Source organism: Hemitrygon akajei, chromosome 17, assembly GCF_048418815.1.
Source record: "Hemitrygon akajei chromosome 17, sHemAka1.3, whole genome shotgun sequence".
Lineage (NCBI taxonomy): Eukaryota > Metazoa > Chordata > Chondrichthyes > Myliobatiformes > Dasyatidae > Hemitrygon > Hemitrygon akajei.
In genome coordinates, this window is record NC_133140.1 from 1,432,029 (window position 1) to 1,453,231 (window position 21,203).

General features: G+C 43.9%; 1 protein-coding gene across 1 annotated transcript in view; it reads left to right on the forward strand.

Annotated features, from left to right (window-relative positions):
• Positions 1-21,203, forward strand: part of LOC140740438 (hydrocephalus-inducing protein-like) — a 579,330-nt gene that overhangs the window by 376,924 nt on the left and 181,203 nt on the right. Inside the window, exons 50-51 of the mRNA XM_073069569.1 lie at positions 2,422-2,631; positions 4,222-4,382. Of these exons, the coding sequence (XP_072925670.1) occupies positions 2,422-2,631; positions 4,222-4,382 (371 nt within the window). The remainder of the gene's footprint in view (positions 1-2,421; positions 2,632-4,221; positions 4,383-21,203) is intronic.

A 21,203-nucleotide genomic window follows, 5' to 3' on the forward strand; every position in this document is an offset into this window, starting at 1 on the left:
TCCAGAGAAAAATACATTTTCTTTCCTCGCCAAAACACTGACTAAGTTACATCTTTCCAAATCCATGGTCATCACGTAGCAAAGCAGTTAGGACAATGCTATTACAGCTGGGAGCATCAGAATGTGGAGTTCAATTCTAACATCCTCTGTAAGCAAGTTTATATGTTCCTCATGTGTGCATGTGGGTTTTCCCTGGGTGCTCCTGTTTCCTCCCAGGATCCAAAGACATCCTGGTTTAATAGGTTAATTGGTCATTCTAAATTGTCCTGTGATTAGGCTATGGTTATATCAGGTTGCTGGGCAGCCTGGCTCCAAGGACTGAAAGAGCCTGTTCCACACTACTTAAATTAAATTAATTCTAGTTCAGAATGAATTATATTACAGATTTCATTTACAAAGGTAAGCTGTTCTTTCTGGAACATGCCATCCTCTTCCGTCTGAACAGGAATACACTGGTCCAGTTCCATTCCATGTTGGAGAATCAGCCACAAGATCTTCTGCACTTACCTGGCTGATCAGGATCCTGTTTAATTTTTAATAAAATTCTTCACTGTCTTCACTATCACATTTGTTAGTATCATCTGCATGCTTATTAACCATACCTCGTCTATTCACATGCAAATTGCTTATATAAATAAACAAGTATCAGCACAAACCCATATGGCATACTACTAGTCAGAAGCCTCCCGTCTGAAAAACAACCTTCAACCATTGCACTCTGCTTCCTACTATTAGGCCAGTTATGAATTCAATCCACTCTCTTCTGGATCCCATGCAATCTAACCTCCCAGACCAGCATGTGAGACTTCATCAAAGGCCTTTCTAGAGTACATATAGATAACCCTGCCCTCGTCAATTCTCCTTGTTACCTCTTTGAAAAATTCTAGGGGCTTGTCAGACATGATTTTCCACACACAAAGCCTTGCAGACTATCCTTATTTAGATCTAGTTTGTCCAAATGTAAATATTTTTACAAGGGTCTTCATAATTTCTCCTGCAACTTCATACAAGGTCTGAGGATGTATTTGGTCAGTCCAGTGTCTACAATAATCTCATAGCCTAATCTTGTCCTCGTGATTTCACTCTTAAGGATACTCCTGCACTTTTTAAAGTTACCAAGAGATTCACTTGTTCCCAATTGCCTCTCTGGCCAGAATTCCTTTACATCTCTCATTAGCTGAGAATCCCAGAACGTTCCCTAAATCCAAGCAGGAACTCATTGATAAACACCTCCCTTTGCCAGAAAGCAGTCTCGCTGGTTGAGGCCTCTGCTTCCAAAGCATAACACCACCTTATGCTTCCAAAACTGACCTTGTCCCAGTTTAGGATCTGAGCCATCCTATCTTTCTACATAACTATTTTAAATCTTATAGAATTATAGCCACTGGATCCATGGTGCTCCCTGACTGACACTAAGTCACTTTTTAAGCAAAGCAAAGGCCCAGTGTATACTTTCGCTACTGGGGCCCTCTATATCTAGATTAAGGGAACTTTCCTGGACAGATTTAACAGACTTAACTCTTTCCCAGCTGTTTGCACTATAGGCAGCCCGGTCAAATTCAGGGAAGTTAGAATCTCCCACTAACACCTATTATTCTTACAGATATCTATGATCTCTCTCCTAATGTGCTCCTCTACATCCCATTGACGGTTGGGAGGCCTATAACGTAGGAGCAAGAGAGGGCTGGTCACTTTGGCCTGACTAGATGATTCCCCCAGAATTATCTCCTCCAAGCACTCTTATGAACTCCTCCATCAAAAAGGAAACTCTCTCACCTCTCTTACCTGTAACTCCATCACACCTGTAATAACTGTATCCTGGAACGTTAAGCTGCCGGTCTTGTCCTATGCTTGCCCACATTTCTGTTAAGGCACAATAGCCTAGTTCCCAAGTTTCATTTAGTTAGTATTTACAGGAGATTTCCAGGAAGATGTCAAATATAATGTGAGTTCCCAGTAAATTGTGAATATTTGTAAAAAGGTTTCCAGATATGAAATGATATTCAGGAGATAGCCACATTGGAAAAAGTGAAACCCCTATTTGGCGAGGCATGAATTTGTAACCTGTTTATAGTAGACCTATCACTAGTTTTGATGTAATGAGTTCGGATTAAGAAGAATTTTGGCAGCCATTGATATTTGCCCTCTGCTGAATTTGGCCTGGCATATTTATATCCCACTTTTTACAAATTTGGGTCATTTCCAGATGTACACTGACTATTGTATCTCAGTTGCTTGCTGCTTCTGTGTTTCTGATTCCAAGTATTGACCTGCCACCTGTCCTGGCTTAGATATATGATACCTGTTTAACTGCATGCAGCAACTGAGGTAATCTAGCAAACTAGCCTCATTGCTACATGTCCTATATACCCAACTCATGTGGATATTTGGCCTAATTTATACTTAATTATTTTTGGTTAGTTTGGCCATCTGCATGCTGGATGTGCAAAGGATATGACTGTGACATTAAAGTCTGACCTACCAATTACGTACAACAGTCAAGCTGTAAAATGCATGATGTCGAAGATTATCTTCCCAGTGCCTGTTGATCAGGTTCCAGATTGGGATAATCGTCTCAGTGTCGTGAAGTGGGTTGATGCTGGCACTGGAGTACGACCTGCCAAGAAGAAGGTGAGTCTCTGATTGAAAGATATGTCTGTATGTGTGCGTGCGTGCATCCGTATGTGTGTGTCCGTGTCTGTGTGTGCATGCGTCCGTGTGTGTGTGTGTGTCTGTGTGTGTGTGCATGTGTGTCTGTGTGTGCATGTGTGTGCACGTGTGTGTGTGTCTGTGTGTGTGCGTGTGTGTCTGTGTGTGCATGTGTGTGTGCATGCATGTGTGTGCGTGTGAGTGTGTGTGTGCGCATGTGTGTGCATGCTGTGTCTTTATATGTTTTATGTCTCAAGCACAAGAAAATCTACAAATGCTAGCAATCCAAAGCAATACACACAACATGCGAAGGCAAAGCATTTTCAGGATGTATGTTGTATACATTTCTCTGACAGTAAATGTACCTTTGAAACATGCTGGAAGAGTAAATAATCGGCGTTTTGGGCCGAGTCTCTTCATTTTATCTTTCTTTTCAGTTCTGGTAAAGGCTCTCAGCTCAAAACGTTGACTGTACTCTGCCTGGCCTGCTGAGTTCCTCCAGCATTTTGTGAGTGCCGGTGCGTATGTGTGTTTGTGTGTTATGTCTGCTGCTTTATGTGTGTGCATGCGTGTGAAAGGCAGAGTGAGCATGCAGGCATGTGTGCACGTGTGTGTTCTGAAATATTTATACAAATTGTCAACTCTTGCAAGTAGTGTGTGGTTGAGCAGGATAATCTGGGAGGAGTATATGGGGACATGGAGAGAATCAAATGCGATTAGTTTAGGACCCATGTAAATGGGTGGCTGATTATCAGCACAAACCGTGGGTTGCAGAGCCTGTTTCTATGCTGTATCACTTCATGAGTACGGATAGGAAAGGGTTAGAGGGTTAGAGTTAGAGTGTGTGTTAGACTCCTCAATTCCCAGAGTCTAGTCTGACACACACACACACACACACACACACACACACACACACACACACACACACACACACACACACACACACACACACACACACACACACACACACACACACACACACACACACACACCACTCCCTTTGCAATTTTTGCTCATTTCTTTCTCAATTCCTGCTAAAACATTGTTTACATTTACATCATTTATTATCATATTGTAAATTGCCCTTTACTGCCTATTGTCTTGTTTATTAATTATTGTACTGTCTTGCACTGTTTTGTCCACTTTATGTAGTCCCGTGTAGGTCTGAAGTCTAGTGTAGTTTTGTGTTGTTTCATGTAGCACCAGGGTCCTGGAGGAACATTGTTTTGTTTTTACTGTGTACTGTACCAGCAGTTTATGGTTGAAATGACAATAAAAAGCAACTTGACTTGACTTGATGTGTAATGAATGCAAGCAATGAATACAACACAGAAACAGGCCTGGCCTGACCCTTCTGCCCATCTACTTTAATTCTATTTGCCGCATTACGCATTGACTATTAATGTGTCTGTCTATATGCCTCTGAAACATAATGGTTTTAGTTGATTCCACCAACCCTTCTGCTATGCATCAGATGCCAGTTATCTGATATTAACTTGAAGCTCACCTATTGTCAGTGAATTGCTTCTAGAGGTTTGTCTTTCAATCCTTGTTCCTCTGTCTCTCCCTCAGGTGGTGGAGATTGATCCAGAACCTGTCCATAGTGTTTTAGAAGACAGTACCCAGGAGCTGGAACTGAAGATCAGTGCCATGGTGGATTACAGTAACTTTGAATGTCTTTGTGATAGCATTATCTTCAAGGATACGCTACTGCACCAGAGTCGAATCTATCCGTAAGTACCTTATGGTGGAGTTAGACATTTCTAATTTCCTTCTGAGACTCCCGGTGAAAGATTGATTACTTGACTTGACATATAACCATAATGGCCTACTCCTGTACCTATTTTCTATGTTTCTATATAACAATGTAACAATTACAGTACGGAAACAGGCCATCTTGGCCCTTCTAATCTGTGCCGAACGCTTACTCTCACCTAGTCACACCTACCTGCACTCAGCCCATAACCCTCCATTCCTTTCCTGTCCATATACCTATCCAATTTTACTTTAAATGACAATATCAAACCTGCCTCTACCACTTCTACTGGAAGCTCGTTCCACACAGCTACCACTCTCTGAGTAAAGAAATTTCCCCTCGTGTTACCCCTAAACTCTTGTCCCCTAACTCTCAACTCATGTCCTCTTGTTTGAATCTCCCCTACTCTCAATGGAAAAAGCCTATCAACGTCAACTCTATCTATCCCCCTCATAATTTTAAATACCTCTATCAAGTACCCCCTCAACCTTCTATGCTCCAAAGAATAAAGACCTAACTTGTTCAACCTTTCCCTGTAACTTAGGTGCTGAAACCCAGGTAACATTCTAGTAAATCTCCTCTGTACTCTCTCTATTTTGTTGACATCTTTCCTATAATTTGCTGACCAGAAATGTACACAATACTCCAAATTTGGCCTTACCAATGCCTTGTACAATTTTAACATTACATCCCAACTCCTATATTCAATGCTCTGATTTATAAAGGCCAGCATACCAAAAGCTTTCTTCACCACCCTATCCACATGAGATTCCACCTTCAGGGAACTATGCACCATTATTCCTAGATCACTCTGTTCTACTGCATTCTTCAATGCCCTACCATTTACCATGAATGTCCTATTTGGATTATTCCTACCAAAGTGTATCACCTCACACTTATCAGCATTAAACTCCATCTGCCATCTTTCAGCCCACTCTTCTAACTGGCCTAAATCTCTCTGCAAGCTTTGAAAATCTACTTCATTGACCACAACGCCACCTATCTTCGTATCATCTGCATACTTACTAATCCAATTTACCACCCCAACATCCAGATCATTAATGTACATGACAAACAACATTAGACCCAGTACAGATCTCTGAGGCACACCAGTAGTCACCAGCCTCCAACCTGACAAACAGTTATCCAGCACTACTCTCCGGCATCTCCCATCCAGCCACTGTTGAATCCATTTTACTACTTCAATATTAATACCTAACGATTGAACCTTCCTAACTAACCTTCCATGCGGAACCTTATCAAAGGCCTTACTGAAGTCCATATAGACAACATCCACTGCTTTACCCTCGTCAACTTTCCTCGTAACCTCTTCAAAAAATTCAATAAGATTTGTCAAACATGACCTTCCATGCACAAATCCATGTTGACTGTTCCTAATCAGACACTGTCTATCCAGATAATTATACATACCATCTCTAAGAATACTTTCCATTAATTTACCCACCACTGACGTCAAACTGACAGGCCTATAATTGCTAGGTTTACTCTTAGAACCCTTTTTAAACAATGGAACGACATGAGACATACATTATTAGAGATCAGGAAAATCTTGGCAGAAATTAGGTTTATTTCTTTACTCCTTTCTTTTTCATTTATGCTTCCCTTATGTAACAGTTTCACAGCAGTATTGCTCCAAAAGCCTCAAGTTAACTTTCTACCTCTTCTATACAATGTTGGCACACAAATGATGGACACCCTAGTCCCCTCCCATATCATCAGTAAATCAAGTATTTGAATACAGAGAAATGAGGGTGAACCAATCCTGTTCATATCAATTACCCACATTTTATCAAATCATAATCATTGCTTCATAATCAGGGCAGGATTCATCACTAATGCTTCCTAACTAGCTCAGGAGCTGCAAGCAATACAACATGCCTTCGGAAACATTGTGGAAACTGGCACTATGGTCATGCTGAGATGGAAGAGAATGCCCCCACGGAGAGACTGACAATCCCCAGGATCACCCACTGCATCCCCTGCAAGGTGACTGCAGTGAGAAGACACAAACAAAAGAAAGATGCTGGAAATCTGAGCAACACACCCTAAATGCTAGAGAAACTCAGCAGGCCAGGCAGCTTCTAGGAAAAAGTTACAGTCAATGTTTCGGGCCAAAACCCTTTGGCAGGAAAGAAGTTTTTCAGCCAGAAACATCAACTGTATTTTTTTTCATGGATGCTGCCTGGCCTGCTGAGTTCTTCCAGCATTTTATGTGTGTTCCTCACAGTGAAAAGACAGCCATTGTCCACTGCACAGAAGAGGACAAAGGGATGTCTCCAGTAGGTTTGCTATGAGTGTGCCTGATAACTGAGGCTCCAGTGAGGAGGGCCCAGTACACAGGTTGTGCCGTCACCAAGTGGGACAATTTGCACTCAGTGTCACTGCTTGTTTTTGGCATGAAAAGTGGTAAGTTATCGCAGTGTAATACTAACGCCTAGTATTGGTTATTCCCATCAGGTGGAAGTCTGACCTTTTCCCCCTTGACATTCAGCAACATTCCCATTGCCCTTTTTCCCACTGGGAAATGTCACTGACCTGAAAACAATCTTGAGCAGACATTTAATTATTGTGACTACCAGAGCACATCAGAATCTAAGTATATGTTGGAAGGAACTCAACTCCTTCTCTTGAAAAGCTGTCCCATCAAAGCATAAGCCAGCTCTGTAGGAGAAGCTCTGGAGGAAACATTGTCAACCATGAAAGCAACAAGAAACATTCTCAACCACTTTCTTTGAAAAGAGCTTCAGTTATTCCTCGCCTATTTCAGTCCACGGTAGCACATTTGGTGAACAGAGATCTGCCTCCTTCCTTCAGTGGACTGTGGGACCCTCGCCTCCACTGAGCTGAATGCTCGTACTGACAAAGGTGTTTAAAGTTCAAAGTACATTTATTATCAATGTATGTACAGTATATACAACCCTGAGATTCATCTCTTTATAGGCAGCCACAAAACAAAGAAACTCAATAGAACCCATTAAAAAAAATGTCAAACAGCCAATATGCAAAGAGAAAAAAAAATGAATGGAAGCAAATAAAATTCAGAATAAAAGTGAGTCCGTGGACACAAAGGCCACATCATCAGCCGTAGTTCAGTGCAGAGCTTGTGTTGTTCTGCTGAGCATCGTGGGTAAGCTATGTTGGAGACTGTGTTTGGCCACTCTTGTGGGCTGCCCTCAGTCACATCCTTGTTGCTGGCTGTTAACATAAATGTTTTGATGTACACGTGATAAGCAGATATGAATCTAAATGTGATTGAGAGGGCCTGCATGGAACCAGGCCCTTGGAATAATCATGGAAGAAATAAGTTGGGAGTTTTACAGAATTGGGCAATGCAAAGCAGTATAGATAATAGGAAGTAAAAATCAGCATAAAGCATAGTAATAATGCAAAAGCTGTCTACAGCCAGCCACCCTCTTACAACCAGGGCAAGTTGCAGCACTACATTAGAATCCAAAGTTGCAGGATACCCCAGATCCTCACAAAGGTGGAAGTTGGACCTCTTCTTTGCTACCCACCCCACGCTTACACTGCATGGCTGTGTTTTGTGAGTCTTGGCAAAGGCATCCTGCTTCTTCTTTTTCATTTCTCTGTGCTTTGCAGCTTCATCAGACTGCCATTTCATGTTTTGGTACATTTGGTGTTGCTTTTGGCTTGAATTTCTAAACTCACAGTGAAGTGTAGCAGACTGGAAGATGGGTGGGCAATGAGGTTACCAAAAGAATGCAGTTCTGGTGCTGGTGGTGGTGCAGCTCTTTCATGGATGCTGATATCAGCCTCGTAGTCTGGCTCTGAAATTCCAATTCTGTCATGCACAGGCATATTGGTGATACGGTTCTTCATAACACAAGCTGCAAACCCTGTCGTGGTTGGACCCTGAGCACTGTTTCTATCGAGCCAGCAATGGTAGACATTCACTGATTCACAGAGTCATGACGACTGACCCTTCAGTCCAGCCTGAGCTGGTACCATTTGTTAGTGTTAGGCCCATATCCATGTACAGTACTTGTCCAAATATCTTACAAACACTGTTTTTGTACCTGCCTCTATTACCTCCTATAGCAGCTCATTTAGATCACCACCCCCTGTCTGAAAAACCTGTCTACAGATCCCTTTTAACTCTCCCCCTCTCCCCACTCTTAACCCTAAACCTATAGCTTATAATTTTAGGTTTTCTTAATCGAGAAAAAGACTCTGATCACTCAGCTAGGTAACACACACAAAATGGGGGAGCAACTCAGCAGGTCAAGCATCATCTATGCAAAGACATAAACAGTCCATGTTTTGGGCCAAGACCTGGAAATGTAGAGGGAAGAAGCCAGAATAAGAAGATGAGTTGATTGGAAGGAGTATAAGCTAGGACGTGACAGTTGAAGCCAGTTGGATCAAAGAGGGGGATGAAGTGAGAAGCTGGGAGGTGATAGGTGGTAAAGATAAAGGGATGAAGATGAAGGAATCTGATAGAAGAGTGGACCATGGAAGAAAAGGAAGGAAGAGGGGCACCAGCAAGAGATGAGAATAGGTAAGAAGAGGGCCAGCGATGCTGAAAAAGTCGTGAATAGCACGTTCAGTGAGTTGGCCACACCGCAGGTAAAGGCTACACAGGCAGAAAGGGAAGGGGTGGCCACTAGACAGTGTAGCAGTAGGCAGGTAGTGCAGGAGTCCCCTGAGGTCATCTCCCTCCTAAACAGATAGATGTTTTGGGTACAGTTGGGGGAGATGTCTCATCAGGGGAAGGCAGCAGCAGCCGAGTTCATGGCACCATGGGTGGCTCTGCGGCACAGGAGGGAAGGAAAAGGAGTGGGAGAGCTATAGTGATAGGGGATTCGATTGTAAGGGGAATAGATAGGCGTTTCTGCGGCCGCAAACGAGACTCCAGGATGGTATGTTGCCTCCCTGGTGCAAGGGTCAAGGATGTCTCTGAGCGGCTGCAGGCCATTCTGGAATGGGAGGGTGAACAGCCAGTGGTCGTGGTGCACATAGGTACCAACAATATAGGTAAAAAACGGGATGAGGTCCTACAAGGTGAATGTAGGGAGTTAGGAGATAAACTAAAAAGTAGGACCACAAAGGTAATAATCTCTGGATTACTACCAGTGCCACGTGCTAGTCAGAGTAGAAATAGGAGGATATTTCAGTTGAATACGTGGCTTGAAAAATAGTGCAAGGGGGAGGGATTCAAATTTCTGGGGCATTGGAACCAGTTCTGGGGGAGGTGGGACTGGTATAAACAGGACGGTCTGCACCTGGGCTGGACTGGAACCTATGTCCTAGGGGGAGCGTTTGCTACTGCTGTTCAGAGGCTTTAAACTAATGTGGCAGGGGGATGGGAACAAGTGCAGAGAGACAGAGGGGTGTAAAATGAGGGCAGAAGCAAAAAGTAGTAAGGTGAAAAGTAAAAGTGGCAGGCAGGCAAATCCAGGGCAAAAAGCAAAAAGAGCCACTTTTCAACATAATTGTATAAGGGCTAAGAGTGTTGTAAAAACAAGCCTGAAGGCTTTATGTGTCAATGTGAGGAGCATTCGTAACAAGGTTGATGAATTGAATGTGCAGATAGTTATTAATGAATATGATATAGTTGGGATCACAGAGACATGGTTCCAGGGTGACCAAGGATGGGAGCTCAACATCCAGGGATATTCAATATTCAGGAGGGATAGACAGGAAAGAAAAGGAGGTGGAGTAGCATTGCTGGTTAGAGAGGAGATTAACACAATAGAAAGGAAGGACATTAGCCTGGAGGATGTGGAATCGATATGGGTAGAGCTGCATAACACTAAGGGGCAGAAAATGCTGGTGGGAGTTGTGTACAGGCCACCTAACAGTCGTAGTGAGGTTGGGGATGGCATTAAACAAGAAATTAGAAATGCGTGCAATAAAGGAACAGTAGTTATAATGGGTGACTTCAATCTACATATAGATTGGGTGAACCAAATTGGTAAGGGTGCTGAGGAAGAGGATTTCTTGGTATGTATGCGGGATGGTTTTCTGAACCAACATGTCGAGGAACCAACTAGAGAGCAGGCCATTCTAGATTGGGTATTTAGCAATGAGGAAGGGTTAGTTAGCAATCTTGTCGTGCGAGGCCCCTTGGGTAAGAGTGACCATAATATGGTGGAATTCTTCATTAAGATGGAGAGTGACAAGTTAATTCAGAAACAAAGGTTCTGAACTTAAAGAAGGGTAACTTTAAAGGTATGAGACGTCAATTAGCTAAGATAGACTGGCAAATGATACTTAAAGGGTTGACGGTGGATATGCAATGGCAAGCATTTAAAGATCACATGGATGAACTACAACAATTGTTCATCCCAGTTTGGAAAAAGAATAAACCAGGGAAGGTAGTGCACCCGTGGCTGACAAGGGAAATTAGGGATAGTATCAAGTCCAAAGAAGAAACATATAAATTAGCAAAAAAAAGGCAGCACACCTGAGGACTGGGAGAAATTCAGAGTCCAGCAGAGGAGGACAAAGGGCTTAATTAGAAAAGGGAAAAAAGGTTATGAGAGAAAGCTGGCAGGGAACATAAAAACTGACTGTAAAAGCTTTTATAGATACGTGAAAAGAAAAAGATTGGTCGAGACAAATGTAGGTCCTTTACAGTCAGAAACAGGTGAATTGATCATAGGGAACAAAGACATGGCAGACCAATTGAATAATTACTTTGGTTCTGTCTTCACTAAGGAGGACATAAATAATCTTCCGGAAATAGAAAGGGACCGAGGGTCTAGTGAGATGGAGGAACTGAGGGAAATGCATGTTAGTAGGGAAGTGGTGTTAGGTAAGTTGAAGGGATTAAAGGCAGATAAATCCCCAGGGCCAGATGGTCTGCATCTCAGAGTGCTTAAGGAAGTAGCCCAAGAAATAGTGGATGCATTAGTGATAATTTTTCAAAACTCCTTAGATTCTGGATTAGTTCCTGAGGATTGGAGGGTGGCTAATGTAACCCCACTTTTTAAAAAAGTAGGGAGAGAGAAACCGGGGAATTATAGACCGGTTAGTCTGACATCGGTGGTAGGGAAAATGCTAGAGTCAGTTATCAAAGATGTGATAACAGCACATTTGGAAAGAGGTGAAATCATCGGACAAAGTCAGCATGGATTTGTGAAAGGAAAATCATGTCTGACGAATCTTATAGAATTTTTTGAAGATGTAACTAGTAGAGTGGATAGGGGAGAGCCAGTGGATGTGGTATATTTAGATTTTCAAAAGGCTTTTGACGAGGTCCCACACAGGAGATTAGTGTGCAAACTTAAAGCACACAGTATTAGGGGTATGGTATTGATGTGGATAGAGAATTGGTTGTCAGACAGGAAGCAAAGAGTGGGAGTGAACGGGACCTTTTCAGAATGGCAGGCAGTGACTAGTGGGGTACCGCAAGGCTCAGTGCTGGGACCCCAGTTGTTTACAATATATATTAATGATTTAGACGAGGGAATTAAATGCAGCATCTCCAAGTTTGCGGATGACACGAAGCTGGGCGACGATGTTAGCTGTGAGGAGGATGCTAAGAGGATGCAGGGTGACTTGGATAGGTTAGGTGAGTGGGTAAATTCATGACAGATGCAATTTAATGTGGATAAATGTGAGGTTATCCACTTTGGTTGCAAGAACAGGAAAACAGATTGTTATCTGAACGGTGGCCGAGTAGGAAAAGGGGAGATGCAACGAGACCTGGGTGTCATTGTACACCAGTCATTGAAGGTAGGCATGCAGGTACAGCAGGCGGTGAAAAAGGCAAATGGTATGTTGGCATTCATAGCAAAAAGGATTTGAGTACAGGAGCAGGGAGGTTCTACTGCAGTTGTACAAGGCCTTGGTGAGACCGCACCTAGAATATTGTGTGCAGTTTTGGTCCCCTAATCTGAGGAAAGACATTCTTGCCATTGAGGGAGTACAGAGAAGGATCACCAGATTGATTCCTGGGATGGCAGGACTTTCATATGAAGAAAGACTGGATTGACTAGGCTTGTACTCAATGGAATTTAGAAGATTGAGGGGGGATCTTATTGAAACGTATAAAATCCTAAAGGGATTGGACAGGCTAGATGCAGGAAGATTGTTTCCGATGTTGGGGAAGTCCAGAACGAGGGGTCACAGTTTAAGGATAAAGGGGAAGCCTTTTAGGACCGAGATGAGGAAAAACTTCTTCACACAGAGTGGTGAATCTGTGGAATTCTCTGCCACAGGAAACAGTTGAGGCTGGTTCATTGGCTATATTTAAGAGGGAGCTAGATATGGCCCTTGTGGCTAAAGGGATCAGGGGGTATGGAGAGAAAGCAGGTACAGGGTTCTGAGTTGGATGATCAGCCATGATCATACTGAATGGTGGTGCAGGCTCGAAGGGCCGAATGGCCTACTCCTGCACCTATTTTCTATGTTTCTATGTGAGGAAGGGAAGAAGAGGGAAGGGGAAGGTGGAAAATTACTGGAAGTTAAGAAAAGTTGATGTTCATGCCGTAACGTTGGAGGCCACCCAGATGGAATATGAGGCGTTGTTCCTGCAACCTGACAGTTGCCTCATCATGGCAATAGAGGAGGCCATGGATTGATATGTCAAAATGGGAATGGGGATTGGAATTAAAATGGTTGCTGACCAGGAAATCCCACATAGAGCAAGATGCTCAATAAAGTGATCACCCATTCTATGTCAAGCCTCACCAATGTAGAGGAGACTGCATCAGGAGCACAGATACAGTAGATAGCCCCAACAAATTTGTAGGTGAAGTGTTGCCTCACTATCTTAGGCCTGAATTAGGAAGGAACTGAATAGATAGTTGTAGAACTTCTGCCGCTTGCAGGGATAAGTGCTAGGAGGGAGATTAGTGGGGAGGAACAAATAGACAAGGGAATTATGGAGAGTGCAACCCCTGCGGAAGGTGGAGAGTTGGGGAAAGGGGAGGTAAAGATATGTTTGATAGTAGAATTCTGTTGATGATGGCAAAAGTTGTGGAAAATGATGTGCTGGATGCGGAGGTTCATGGGGTGGTAAGTAAAGACAAGGGGAACTCTCTTCCTGTTAAGCTGATGGGAAGATAGGGTGAGGGTGGACATCTGGGAAATGGAGGAGATTCAGGTGGCAATATCAATAGTGAAGGAAGGGCGACATCTCTGATTTTATGGAAAGGAAGGCCTCAACTTGGGAACTGATGCAGCAGAAACAAAGGAACTGAGAAAGGGGAATGGCATTTTTACAGGTGAAAGGTGAATGGGAAAGGTGTAGTAACACTGATAGGAGTGTATTATAGGCCACCTAATGGGGAGCGTGAGTTGGAAGAGCAAATGTGTAAGGAGATAGCAGATATTTGTAGTAAACACAAGGTGGTGATTGTGGGAGATTTTAATTTTCCACACATAGATTGGGAAGCTCATTCTGTAAAAGGGCTGGATGGTTTAGAGTTTGTGAAATATGTGCAGGATAGTTTTTTGCAACAATACATAGAAGTACCGACTAGAGATGGGGCAGTGTTGAATCTTCTGTTAGGGAATGCGGTAGGTCAGCCGACAGATGTATGTGTTGGGGAGCACTTCAGGTCCCGTGATCACAATAGCATTAGCTTCAATATAATTATGGAGAAGGACAGGACTGGACCTAGAGTGGAGATTTTTGATTGGAGAAAGGCTAACTTTGAGGAGATGCGCAGGGATTTAGAGAGAGTGGATTGGGTCAAGTTGTTTTATGGGAAGGATGTAATAGAGAAATGGAGGTCATTTAAGGGTGAAATTATGAGGGTACAGAATCTTTATGTTCCCGTTAGGTTGAAAAGAAAGGTTAAAGGTTTGAAAGCACCATGGTTTTCAAGGGATATTAGAAACTTGGTTCGGAAAAGGAGGGATGTCTACAATAGATATAGGCAGCATGGAGTAAAGGAATTGCTCGAGGAATATAAAGAATGTAAAAGGAATCTTAAGAAAGAGATTAGAAAAGCTAAAAGAAGTTACGAGTTTGGTTTGGCAAATACGGTGGAAGTAAATCCGAAAGGTTTCTACAGTTATATTAAAACCAAGAGGACAGTGAGGGATAAAATTGGTCCCTTAGAGAATCAGGGTGGTCAGCTATGTGTGGAGCCGAGGGAGATGGGAGAGATTTTGAACGATCTCTTCGGTATTCACTAAGGAGAAGGATATTGAATTGTGTAAGGTGTGGGAAACAAGTAAGGAAGTTATGGAACCTATGACAATTAAAGAGGTGGAAGTACTGGCGCTTTAAAGAAATTTAAAAGTGGATAAATCTCCGGGTCCTGACAGGATATTCCCCAGGGCCTTGAGGGATGTTTGTGTAGAGATAGCAGGAGCTCTGACGGAGATCTTTCAGATGTCATTAGAAACGGGGATTGTGCCGGAGGATTGGCGTATTGCTCATGTGGTTCCATTGTTTAAAAAGGGTTCTAGAAGTAAGCCTGGCAATTATAGACCTGTCAGTTTGACATCAGTGGTGGGTAAATTAATGGAAAGTATTCTTAGAGATAGTATTTATAATTATCTGGATAGACAGGATCTGATTAGGAGTAGCCAGCATGGATTTGTGCGTGGAAGGTCATGTTTGACAAACCTTATTGAATTTTTTGAAGAAGTTACGAGGAATGTTGACGAGGGTAAGGCAGTGGATGTAGTCTATATGGACTTCAGCAAGGCCTTTGACAAAGTTCCACATGGAAGGTTAGTTAAGAAGGTTCAGTCATTAGGTATTAATGCTGGAGTAATAAAATGGATTCAACAGTGGCTAGATGGGAGATGCCAGAGAGTAGTGGTGGATAATTGTTTATCGGGATGGAGGCCGGTGACTAGCGGGGTGCCTCAGGGATCTGTTTTGGGCCCAATGTTGTTTGTAATATACATAAATGATCTGGATGATGGGGTGGTAAATTGGATTAGTAAGTATGCCGATGATACTAAGGTAGGAGGTGTTGTGGATAATGAGGTGGGTTTTCAAAGCTTGCAGGGAGATTTATGCCAGTTAGAAGAATGGGCTGAATGTTGGCAGATGGAGTTTAATGCTGAGAAGTGTGAGGTTCTACATTTTGGCAGGAATAATCCAAATAGAACATACAGGGTAAATGGTAGGGCATTGAGGAATGCAGTGGAACAGAGAGATCTAGGAATAACAGTGCATAGTTCCCTGAAGGTGGAGTCTCATGTAGATAGGGTGGTGAAGAAGGCTTTTGGAACGCTGGCCTTTATAAATCAGAGCATTGAGTACAGAAGTTGGGATGTTATGTTAAAATTGTACAAGGCATTGGTAAGGCCAAATTTGGAATATTGTGTACAGTTCTGGTCACCGAATTATAGGAAAGATATCAATAAATTAGAGAGAGTGCAGAGACAATTTACCTGGGTTTCAGCACTTAAGTTACAGAGAAAGGTTGAACAAGTTAGGTCTCTATTCATTGGAGCGTAGAAGGTTGAGGGGGGGATTTGATCGAGGTATTTAAAATGTTGAGAGGGATAGATAGAGTTGACGTGAATAGGCTGTTTCCATTGAGAGTAGGGGAGATTCAAATGAGAGGACATGATTTGAGAGTTAGGGGGCAAAAGTTTAAGGGGAACACTCAGAGAGTGATAGCTGTGTGGAATGAGCTTCCTGTAGAAGTAGTAGAGGCCAGTTCAGTTGTGTCATTTAAGGTAAAGTTGGATAGGTATATGGACAGGAAAGGAGTGGAGGGTTATGGGCTGAGTGCGGGTAGGTGGGACTAGGTGAGATTAAGAGTTCAGCACGGACTAGGAGGGCCGGAATGGCCTGTTTCCGTGCTGTGATTGTTATATGGTTATATGGAAAGGGTGGGAGGAAGTATATCAAGAAAGCTGTAAGAGCTGGTAGTTTTATATGATACATTGGTAGATCGGTTGGCCCCAGGGATGGAGACAGAGATCAACAAAGGGGAGAGGTGTCAGAAATGGACCGAGTGAATCTAAGGGAAGGGTGAAGCTGGAGGCAAAGTTGATGAAATGAACAAGCATGAAGCAGCACCAATGGAGCATTGAAAGAGACAGAGTCGTGTTTATGATCATTCCCTTTGTGCCCCTCAGCATTTTATAAGCTTCTACAGGCTATGTTGGAGTCTCTCATTCCTGGTCAATCCTGACACGTGTGCAGTTTTGGCTCAAGTGCAAAGAGAGAGACACTGAAGTGGGAAAACAGTTCACTGACTGTTAATAAGAACTGTCCACAATTAAAGGAAAAACAATAAATGTAAGCTAAGAGAGCTAAAACTCACAAACTGAAAGCTAACACTGACACTGTGGCTGAGAAGCAGTAACTGAATACTAAATGTGTACTGCTACTTTAGTGTCAATCTAAATGGTAGTGTTATTTCCCGGAACAAGGGTGAAGGTAGGCAGGGAGCGTTAATTATGTGCTTTTGGTCAAGTCTCAACAAGACTGGGACAAGAGGAAGGGAGTTAAATACCACCATAATGAAACGCTAATTGCATACCCACAAGCTTGATCACCAAACCCATTCCACAGCCCACCTGAAAGGGTGTGCAGACCCACGGCAATGTTGGGGGTTGTGACAGGGCCCCCCTCCCTAGGTGCAGCTCCCAAGACAGCAGAGACCTGTGCCTGCCAGAAGTCCCAGATAAGAGACTTGTCCAGGATGTCATGGGTCAGAACCCAAGTGCCATACCACCCCCAATCCATGAGATACTGGACCTTGCCCCATTCCTTGGGTGGTGACAGGAGGCACCGCAAAGAATAGACCAGGAACCCATCCAACAAGCAGGGAGAAAGGGGAGGGGGTGACTGGAGCAAAGGGGGAGGTAGTCATTGGCTTGATCTGGGAAACATGCAACACAGGGTGAATCTTCATTGATGATGATAGGCACAATCTATATGAGACATTGTTGATAGCCTACTACAAAAAGTCCCACGCATTGTGGGGCTGACACGTGGCTCTTGACTTTCAAAGGAAGCTCCCTAGATGCCAGTCAGACTTTCCTCCTTGGCTTGTGAGCATGTTGTTTGTGAGTGTGCAGCAGAAAAGCCATAGCATGTTTCCACACGCGCTTATAGCCTTGAGCTAGCTGTTCAGTAGCAGAAGCTCCCACGGCAGGGAAGAGTGACGGCTGGAATCTTCTGGCATTCAAAGGGGGACATGCCAATGGAGGACAACTGGAAGTTCTTGTGGACAATCTCTGCCCAAATTAATGAGGAGCTCCAGGACATTGAGTTGGAAGAGACAAGGCAGCTCCTAATTCACTCTCTCATTGGCCTTTAGATTGGTAGTGAAAACCTGATGAGAAGCTGGCTGTGACTCCCACAAGAGAACCAAAATACTTCCAAAACCAGGATATGAACTGTGCTCCTCGATCAGACACTATGTTCTAAGAAAAGCTGTGCAGCCTGAACGTGTGCTGAACCATGAGAGTGGCAGCCTCACAAGCTGATGGGAGCTTAGGGAGTGCTATGGCTAATGGGCAGCTTTGGAGAATCACTGGAATGGTCGTTTCTGTTGGACGGGGGCACACCAGTGATGAAATCCACCAAGACTTGGGACTGGGTGGTGAGGCACAGGAAATGGACATAGCCGACCCACAGGGCACTGGTGTGACATCTTGTGCTGGGAACAAATGGGACAGGCAGAGACAAAGTCATGGATGTCCTGAGACACAAATGGCTACCAGAATCATTTCTCAATAAATCCAGGGTCGGTTGAATTCCTGGGTGTCCGACCAGAAGGGAGGAGTGGCCCCATTCCAACACTCTAGGGTGCATTGTAGCAGGGACAAACAGCTATTTGGGAAGCTTCTCACCTGGGCCTGGATCAGACTGTTAGTGGCTCTCATCTCTGCCTCTATTCGTGAAATAGCTGGAGCAGTAATGCATAAGTAAAGAAGAATAGGCTCTGGTTTAGTGTTGTTCTTTGGCATGTTGAACTGCTGGGAAAGAGCATCAGCCTTAGTGTTCTTGCTGCCAGGATGGTAGGTGAAATTCAAACTGGTGAAGGAGAGAGCCCAACGGGCTCTCAATTGACATGAGTTGAGTCTGTTAGCCTCCTGAATCTTGTAGAGGTTCTTGTGAACTGTCCATACCAAAATGGAGTGCTCATCCTCCTCCTCCTCCAGCCAGTGTCACCATACCTCCAGGACCTCCTTGACAGCCACAATTTCTGGGTTCCTGATGTCCTTGTTACACTCAGCAGCTGTCAAGCAACGGGAAAGAAATGGCACAGGGATGAAGCCAGTTGCCCACAAGAGAACACTAGGTGAGCACATCTCCAATGCTGACATCTGATACAGTCTCCTCAACCATGAATGGATGAGATGGGTCTGAGTTTTGCAATACCAGGACAGTGGTGAAACATCAGTTTAGTGTAATGGAATCCTGAACCATTCTTCTTGATGAGTACATTTATGGGACCACAATGGAACTGAAGTTTCTGATGAAACAGTGATAAAAGTTTGCAAACTCTATGCAGTGCCACACTTGTTTCACTTTAGATGGTTTGGGCCTCTCTGTGACTGTCTGATTTTTAAATGGGTCCATTTGAACACTGGAGGGGGTGAGTATATAGCCCAAAAATGATAACTCACACTTATCTAGCTTGGCATAAAGGTTATTCTTGAGGAGCCATCTGATAACCCTCCAGACGTGCTGGATGTGTTCCTGGCTAGAGTGGGAATAGATAAGAATATTGTTCAATTACGCAAAAACACAATGATTCAACATGTCCTGGAACACATCTTTGACCAGGGCCTGAAAAACATCAGAGGCGTTGGGCAGACGAAATGTCATCACAAATTACTCATAGTGACCAGAGGAGCTGTTGAGATGCTGTCTTCCACTCATCCTCTTTATGGATACAAACCAGGACTGAAAGCATGGTGCAGATCTATCATGGTGAATACGGGTGCTCATTGGAGATGTTCTTCACTGCGATGTTGATGGGTTGTTAATCAATGCAGGGTTGCAACCTGCCATCTTTCTTGCTTACAAAAAAGAAGCTTGCTCCTGCTGGCGAGGTTGATTGGCAGATAAATCTTAAGGCCAACGTCTTCTTGATGTATTCTTCCATGGCCAGCAGTTCTGGCTGACAGAAATTCTAGTACTGGGTAAAAGATCAACAGCACAGTCGTATGGCCAGTGTGGTGTCAAGGAGGAGGCCTTCTTTTTAACCAAAGATCTCTAGAAAGTCAACATACTCGGCCGGAACACTGGACAGATCCACAATAGCAGTTAGCACAGGAGGAGGTGCGCTGACAAGGGCTCGAGCTGGAGCCAGCCAAGTCGACAGACCCACTCTTGGAGCACCTTTAAGGACCAATTAGTCCATGGGTTGTGTTGAGGAAGCCGAGGAAGACTAAGCACGAAGCCCAAAGGCTGACCATCCAGAGCCTTGGCATCAATATTCTCTCTCCTTCTTTGAGGCAGAGAGATACCCATGAGGTTCCTGGCTGCCCCTAAGTCAGAAAATGCCTGAAGCATGTGGGTTTGGGACCCCATGGCAAGGAAGCTGGGAGCATTACATGATTAGGGGAATATGCTTGCAGGGAGAATCGGCCTACCCTTATGATGGGTATCCTCTTTTACTATGCGCTTGGGGCATGGTGGCCTGGCTTAGAGGCAGGGACCTGTTCTCCTGCACCGATCTCATTCCTCCTGAGATAGGTGCATGCGTCCCACCTCCATCGTCTCCTCTGTGGACTGGCTACTGGGTAATGAATGAGAAGATGGAGATAGACAGTGATCTAGAGTTGGAAATGCAGGGCACTCTTTCTCTCAGTTAGCCAGCTGTCGATTCTAATGTCCAGATTTATCAGGTCATCCAGACTGTCCTGCTCATCATGCACTGTGATCTCTTGTCAAACTCCTATGCTTAGACCACGCAGGAAAGTGGTGATGAGGTTCTCTTGTTCCACCCCATCTCAGCCACGTAGAACTTTGAACTTAACTGCATAGTCCCTCGCTGTCCCTTTCCCTTGGGACAGATCCAGTAGTCAGTGGCTGCCTCCAGAACCTGTACTGGAAAACCAAACACTCTCTTGAACTCAACCACAAATTGCTGAAAGGACTGGGTTGTGGAGAAAGCTGGTTCTTGTAGATCATTGAACAAACTCCATTAATTTGTCCTCCATCTGAACAACAAACTTTGGCTTGGATGGGGCTAGCTGCTCTGAAGTAGTTGTCGTACTGTCCGAGCCACATCAGCCAAACCACCCTCTGGCATCGGTCCCACCTGTCCAAAGAAATTCCGGGCTGAAATCAGCTGTTCTCTCTCTTGTGGGTCCATTTTAGTGTTTGAGACTTGCTGACAATAGTGTGCAGTTATAGGGATGAAGTTTTCACTGACTTTTAATAAGAACTGTGCTGAATTAAAGGAAAAACAATAAACACTAGGCCAACAGGACCATTAACTAAAACTCTAACACTGAAAGGTAACACCAACTCTGCAGCTAGGAACCAGTAGCTTAACACTATGTGAATACCACTTACAGTGTCAATCTCAATGGTAGTCTTCTTTCCCAGAACAAGGATGAAGATGAGCAGGGAGCATAGACATTGCTGTGCTTTTGGTCAAGTCTCAACAGGACTAGAACGAGAGGAAGAGAGTTAAATATCAGCACAATGAAACACTATTTGGTTGAAACATGCATAGTCAAGTGTGATTGACAAACCCGTTCAGCAGCCCACTTGCGAGGGCATGCAGACCTCATGGTGCTGTCTGTGGCTGTGATAGGGCCTTTGTGACAGTAACTCCCAAACCCACAGCTTCCATCACCTAGAAAGCCAAAGGCAGTAGGTACAGTACATGGGAATATCAGTATTTGAAGCTTGCCCTCC